At 34.6% G+C, this 7,482-nt stretch overlaps 1 protein-coding gene across 2 annotated transcripts in view; it reads left to right on the forward strand.

The window, feature by feature from the left end:
- Positions 1–6,162, forward strand: part of LOC150086479 (uncharacterized) — a 76,198-nt gene extending 70,036 nt beyond the window's left edge. For both annotated transcript variants that reach the window (XM_090372595.1, XM_090372596.1), the window contains exon 5: positions 3,396–6,162. In XM_090372595.1, coding sequence (XP_090228721.1) covers positions 3,396–6,121 — 2,726 coding nt within the window. In that variant the 3' untranslated portion in view covers positions 6,122–6,162. The remainder of the gene's footprint in view (positions 1–3,395) is intronic.
- Positions 6,163–7,482: the final 1,320 nt, after the last annotated feature.

Genomic DNA, 7,482 nt, shown 5'->3' on the forward strand with positions numbered 1-7,482 from the left:
AATTCTTTTGGTGCAACTTGAGAATTGTTTTCCTCTTTTTCATATGCAGTTTGCTCATCAATGCAGTCATATTGGCAGTGTCCAAAGTTTCAAATCTCAAGTCTTTTCCAATCTTCACAATGTCTTCCGCAATTGTCTAAACTTGCAATTCAAAACCAGAAATCATTTGCCAAATGGGACAAAACATGTTGCCGAACAGAATGCATGTTGTTGGCAGTGATTTCTAGCCAAGTTGCAGATATATTTTCGATCATATTTAAAGGGGTAAAAAATAAATTGTGAAATGAAATGTTTGAAAAGATATCACGTCGTCTCATCAGGATGGAATTAAGAATACTGAACGCAGTTGCACATTGCCGCTGACTGCCTGAGGGGAGCTGTTGACACGTGCATGTGAGACAATAGAGTTGGCACTGCAGCATATATGTACACATACCTAGGCTACGACAATGCAGCATATATATGTAGAGTATGTGTCTAGGCTGTTAAATGAGTTTTACTATGTACAGTAAATTTTCAACTTAAACTTAATTGAAAACCATGTTATAGTGAAACCCGTGCTGTTTGAAGCCGTGCTAAGCGAGTTATTGCTGTATATATAATTTTGGTTAGTATGAGTCAGAGCTGTAATACTCAATATGTTCTACGTTGATAATAATATTTGTAAAATAATAAGAGGAGTTTGCTCAATATAGTACGTAGAACACTTCCGTATGATACCCTCAAGAAATTAAAATGGAAAAAAAATGAAAAAAATCGACAACTTACCGGTACATTAGAGTAAAATATAAATAATTAAAAAAACAATTTAACACAATTCAAATCAATTTAAAACAATTAAAAATCAAATTAATGCAATTAAAAGAATCTAACGAAAATATTCAAAACGATTTTCCTTCCTGAAGCTGACAACGCTTTTCGACCGTATGTCGTGATCACAGGAATGAAAATTACCAAATCGGGTTAAACCTGAAACTTAAATAGTGATTATTTGTCTTTGTGCATGCGCGTAAAGGTCCACGCATCGGAGATCAAATATGGCCGCCGAACATTAACAGAATTCTCGTGTAATTTAATTTCTACAGTTTCTGCAATTAATAGCCGCGTATAATTACATGAAATTGAATACACATGACAGTTCAGCTTTACGAGAACTTCGGGGAAATAAGGACATCATTATACAGAGGGCAGATAAAGGAGATACAGTGGTAATACTAGATAAACCTGATTATATTAATAAGTTAGATTCAGTTGTTTCAGATACCTCCACTTATCTTGAAGTAGACCCGGCACTGTTTACCAATTTGGTCAATCAATACAATAAAACGTTAACCACGTATCGAAAAAATGACTACATTACTATGGCCCAGTTAAAGGAATTGAAAGCCAGAACATACAATATTCCTGCACTTTTCGGTCAGGTAAAATTACACAAGACTGGATTTCCTATTCGACCTATTGTTTCCTACAGGAACTCAGCATTTTCATCCTTAGCCACACATGTATATAACATTATAAAACCCTTTAGACAGGTAATACAATTTGGGATTAAGAACTATGATACATTATTTAATAATCTTAAAGACTGTAGACTTGGCGACAATGACAATTTATTCTCACTAGATGTTGCCTCGTTATATACGAATGTAAATGTTGAATACACATTAGATGTTATTTGGGATATGTTAAATAAAAACTCGACACCGATTAATTATACGAAGCTACCTATTAAGGAAATTTTTCACTTAATTAAACTGTTAGTTGAGGCCAACCACATCACCTTTCGAGACAAGGTGTACAAACAAATTTTTGGATTGCCAATGGGTTTGAGCCTTAGCGGCTTAATGTCAGAGATCTATCTCTCAACGATTGAGCATATACATTTGACACTGTTTCGACCCCGTATCACATACTATGGGAGGTATTTAGATGATGTTCTAGTTATTACTGATAGTAGTACTATCCAAGACATTTTACATTTGTTTAATAATATTCATTCTAGACTCAAATTTACATTGGAAAGGAAGGATACGGATAGAAAGTCATTAAACTTTCTAAATTTCACGCTTACCCGGGACACTAATAAAATACAATTTAGCATCTATCGAAAACCTACAAACACCGGTATGCTTCTACATTATAATAGCTATCACCGGTTCACTTACAAAAGATCGATTATCTTTAATCAGTTTCTAAATGCCTATAATTATATTCAATGACAGAATCTGCTTTGGACTCAGAAATACAAATATTAACTAGCAGGTTCTTAAACAGGGATTATTCCATTGCCACAATAAACCGAATTAGGGTACAGGCTAAGGATAGGATACAAAATACTACACCAACCAACAATAGTAATATCAAAAAATACTTTATTTCTGTCCCATATGTTGAACAGTGGCACAAACAGCTTAATAGATTCTTTGAAGATACTGAATTTAAAATTGTAGCCAGGCCAATACAGAAGTTACACACTATACTGAACAATCGCTCGGTTCTTTCCGCATTCGTAACACAAATTAATGATCTGGTATACAACATTTCTTGCGGTGATTGCAACTCGTCTTACCAAGGTTCGACGCGATTTTCTCTTAATATTCGTGTAAGTCAACACGAAGCCTCAGTTCGTGCTTCTCATCCAGCAGCGTCAGAATTAGCCTTTCATGCCATTAACGAAAAACATACTTTTTTATTTAACAAGGCCAAAATACTTAATGTTCAGCGTAATTATACGTGACTATTAATTGCAGAAACCATAGAAATTAAATTACATGAGAATTCTGTTAATATTCGGCGGCCATATTTGATCTCCGATGCGTGGACCTGCATGCGCGAAGACAAATAATCACTATTTAAGTTTCAGGTTTAACCCGATTCGGTAATTTTCATTCCTGTGATCACGACATACAGTCGAAAAGTGTTGTTAGCTTCAGGAAGGAATATTGTTTTGAATATTTTCGTTAGATTCTTTTAATTGCATTAATTTAATTTTTAATTGTTTTAAATTGTTTTTTTAATTATTTAATTATTTATATTTTACTCTAATGTACCGGTAAGTTGTCGGTTTTTTTGTTTTTTCCGTTTTAATTTCTGGAGGGTATCATATGGAAGTGTTCTACGTACTATATTGAGGTAAACTCCTCTTATTATTTTACAAATATAATTTTGGTGTAACAAAGGTGTGCCACAACAATGAGAAAAAGATTGAAAACCACTCATCTGAACCAGTACATATGAATATGTTCATTACTTATTTCCCATTTTATGCATATATAATGTCTGATAAATGAAAGAAATATCATATTTTTATAAAAATTAGTTTTGGCTACTGGAAAACTTAGTAAGAATACGGTAAAATATTCATTATTAACCATTGCCTGTAATTTTCCTTTTAGGTGGTAATGTGTGGTGCCTTGATATGTGGGGAAAGAAGAGCGCCTCATTCTTGCAAGCTGTTCATTTCTTCTTTGGATTGGGGGCATTTGTTGCCCCTTTAGTTGCTGAACCTTTTCTCTCACCTCACAGTTTAAACAGGACAGATTCATCTTTAAATTTGACAGACAATAGAAGTGCAATCATTCTTAGACTGCCAAAAATACCTTTGTCACACAGAGGAATAGCTGTGAATAACAAGCCTTTGACACACTATGAAGATGGAAATGTAGAGTTGACACTTCCTAAATCAATTTCATCTATACATCCACATTCACCCCAGAAATATCCATCTGTTTATAATCATCGTGCCATATCAGTAAATAGCACAACTAGTCAACTAGCACATCACAGTAGAAGAAAACGAGATGATTTAGCAGTACATTATGATAATATTACTTCTGACAATGAGAATATTACTGCAAATGGCACTTTAGTAACTTATTTTTCATCATCATTTACAGAGGATAAAACAAATTCCACTTCTACTGATAATACTTCTGATGTGCAGGATTTATATACATCTGCTGTGAAAACTGCAGTGACCTTTGCTGGATCTGGTAATACTACTGTTACTACCATAAATAGTAAGGTTCCAGAAACATCAGTGGGTTCCTCTCAAGTTCCTCCTGTTACAAAACCAAAGCCTAAAAAACCACATTTTGCTGATGGAAATCAGTTGGGACATGACAGTGTCTGGGAAAGACCCTCTTTTAAATCAATGGAAACAGTACAAGAGAAAAGAGAAGAACATGAAGAAACTACAACTGTAGCTGGCCCTCAACAGAATCTTTCCCAAGAGATAATGGAAAATGATTCTGTTGCAGTTAGCAATTCATCTGAATACCATCAAAACTTCACTGATACTGTAACAAATATTACTGATGAGTTAGAGAATATTGAGAACAATAGTAGTCATTTTAGTTATAATAATCATTCGCAAGATTCTCAGCTAGTTAAGGACAAAATTGTACTTGCTCACACCACTCCTACATCTGTTAGTCACGTATCAAAAATTACACTTGACTATAATTCGTCTTTTTCACTTCAGGCTACCGACCAGCAGATAGAAGCAGCTGCCCCAAATGTACCTGCTAATTCTACTTCTGTAATAACTACTAATTTTACAGCAGCTGTAGTAAACACCACATTTTTTTCTCCAGTTCCAAGTGTTGAAATGAGCACATCAAGGAGCTTTGAGGAAGGCCTCAAAGGAAATGAAATGCAGATACATACTTCTACTGAAGCAATTTTTGATGCAAATTTAAGTCACAGTTTGAAACCAAGTGACATAAATATAAAGAACCAGGTGGAATTAGAAGAAAGAGATAGTTCCAGTAAAGTAAAGAATTCATTAACTCATCAGATCTCCAAAGAATCAATTGTAACAGAAAATGTACCTTCCCCCAACAGTGCTGAAAATTCATTACTTACTACTACAGATGAAACATCTACTTTACAATCTTATAATTCAACAAATTCAGGCTCATTTAAAAAACCATTGCTTTCCTTAGATCAGCAGAAGCTGATTACAAGTTCTTCTGTTTATCAGGTGGAATCTTTTACTGAATATCAGAAAATGGAAAATTTTGATTCTTCAACAGGACATCTCTTCAACTCTGAAATTAATGATTCTCAACCAGATAACAAGATTGAATTTAGTGCTGAGAAGAAGCTTGAACTCCTACATGATAACAGTTCTTTTCCTTCGTTTACCATAGAAGCTGATCATGAAGATCAGCTTTTACCAGTTTTATATCAAAATATCACAGTGCCCAAACATTTTGACTTTTTAACTCATCTGTTTAATTTGATGCATAAACATAGACTTGGCAAGTTTGAATTTGCCTACGTAATATTAAGCATCTATACATTTATTGTTTCTTTTATTTTTCTTGTTTTTCTCTGTATGAGTCCAAGGGAACCTCGATCAAGGCAAGAAGAGGGACTGGATAAGACCAGGCAAGTCACAAGGACTTTTAGAATTTCAATTGTGAGCCTCATGTCCCTTTTCTTGTGTCTTTATGTGGGAATGGAAGTAGCTGTAGGCCAACTGCTACAAACCTTTGCCACTAAACAAGATTTACAGCTGCCAAAGTCTAGAGGATACTTTCTTACTTATCTCTTCTGGGGAAGCTTTGCATTAGCTAGAGGATTTGCAATATGCCTAGCAGCTAAAGTTAGGATATTAAATATGCTTCTGGTTAACCTTGTAGTGTGTTCACTGGCATCTATACTTCTAGTAGCTGGAGCAAATAGAGTTGAGGCCTTGCTGTGGGTAGGAATTGTGATTTTGGGATTAGGCATGGCACCTCTTTTTCCAGCTGCTATTGCATGGGTAGAACATTATCTCCATATCACTAATATGACAGCTGCAACATTCATCTTGGGTTCAGCCCTTGGTGAGATAGCTATTCCTCTTATTGTTAATAGATTCATCAACCAGGAACCTATGGTATTGATGTATGTGAATGTCATTGTGAATCTGCTATGCAGTGCTACATTCCTTCTCATGTGGCGGCTAGCAGTTCGGCAAGGAGAAAAATACAGAAATAAATCAGGTTACTATCATCCATTGCCAAGCAATGATGTGGACGATGGAGTAGAAATGGATCTGACCTCTTCAAAATGGCAGAATAAATACAATTCTCATATTCTGTACAGAAATATTAAAGAGAGACTGACATAATTGTTTATTGTATTGTGTTTTTTGTTAGTACTGTTTTTCATGAGCAGCTAAACTATATTTTTTATTGTATTATATCTTATTCATTTAGCACCCACAGTTCAGTTTGATTAACTTTCTGATCTATGGCTGCTAACTGTCATGCAGATGGTGTTATGTGCATGTGTATAAATGTTAATTTATATATTTTTTAAGTCTTTAGAGAACTGCACCATTTTATATGGTTTCAGTCATCGTCCAAATAGTCAACAGAATAAATGGGAGGAAGTATTTAATTCCTTTTACCATAATGTTATAGTATTGGACTCCATATTAATAATGCCAAAGTATTCATGATAGCACCAGTAAAATTTAAACTTCCATTTCCATCAAGTGGAGATCATTAACTGATAAGCTGCTGTTATTTTTGAATTATGGGGTCCAAAAACGTTATTGTTACTTGAAGTTTAGCCATATACCCTGGTAGTATATATTTTAAAGATTTTTTTTTTTATCTTTTAGAATTAATTCATAATTTCTTGCCTGCCTACCATGTTTAGAGAAGCTGTACATTAACCAGAGTGAGAAAAATCTCATAAAACTGCACGATTAATAACAGAAATTGTGCATTTTTGTATCATGCTTACACAGTCATCTAAGCCAGTGCTACTCAAAGTGTGATCCATGGACTGGTGCCACAACAAATTGGAAATTTGTTGTGGACGTTATTGGTCCGCGATGATTGTATTTTACAAAAGTACTGGCCCGTGAGAGATTGGAAATAAAAGGAACTGGTCCTTCGCCACAGATAGTTTGAGAAGTACTGATCTATGCTATTAATGTGCCATTGTCAAAACAGTTGTTCCTCTGTGACAGTATAGTGGATTCACTAATTGTCACTCATTTGGAGAGGTCTAGAGGTTTGAATCCTGTCAGAGACTGCAGGAATTCGTAAAGGCCTCTTTTGTTTAGGGCTGTAGTTAGCTAATATCTGTCAGAGGGAATGGAGTTGCCCATGCCTAAGTTATTCTAGGTTTTTCAGCTTATGCAATGTGCAAATCTACCTATACACAATAAAAAAACCATATGAACTGGCATAACATGAATTGTTGCCCTGTGAACAAGGTAGTTCAGTGCACCAGAAACTCCTAAAACAACCAGTGAGTTAATCAAAACAGTTGATAATAGATAAATGTTGATAAAAAAAAACAATAAAAAATTGGCTTTATGGATTAATATAATGCACTGCTTGCCAAAGTGATATAATTTTTTTTAATTTTGCTGTTACAGGATCAAATTTTCCTATTTATAAAAAGTAGGGTTTCCATCCTTTTATGTGTTTTTGTTATTGGCAGGATTTCAATTACCTGATAGATGCAGTGGTC

The sequence above is a fragment of the Mastigoproctus giganteus genome, chromosome 4 (genome assembly GCF_048544385.1).
Source record: "Mastigoproctus giganteus isolate SK-2022 chromosome 4, ASM4854438v1, whole genome shotgun sequence".
NCBI classification, from domain to species: Eukaryota; Metazoa; Arthropoda; class Arachnida; order Uropygi; family Thelyphonidae; genus Mastigoproctus; species Mastigoproctus giganteus.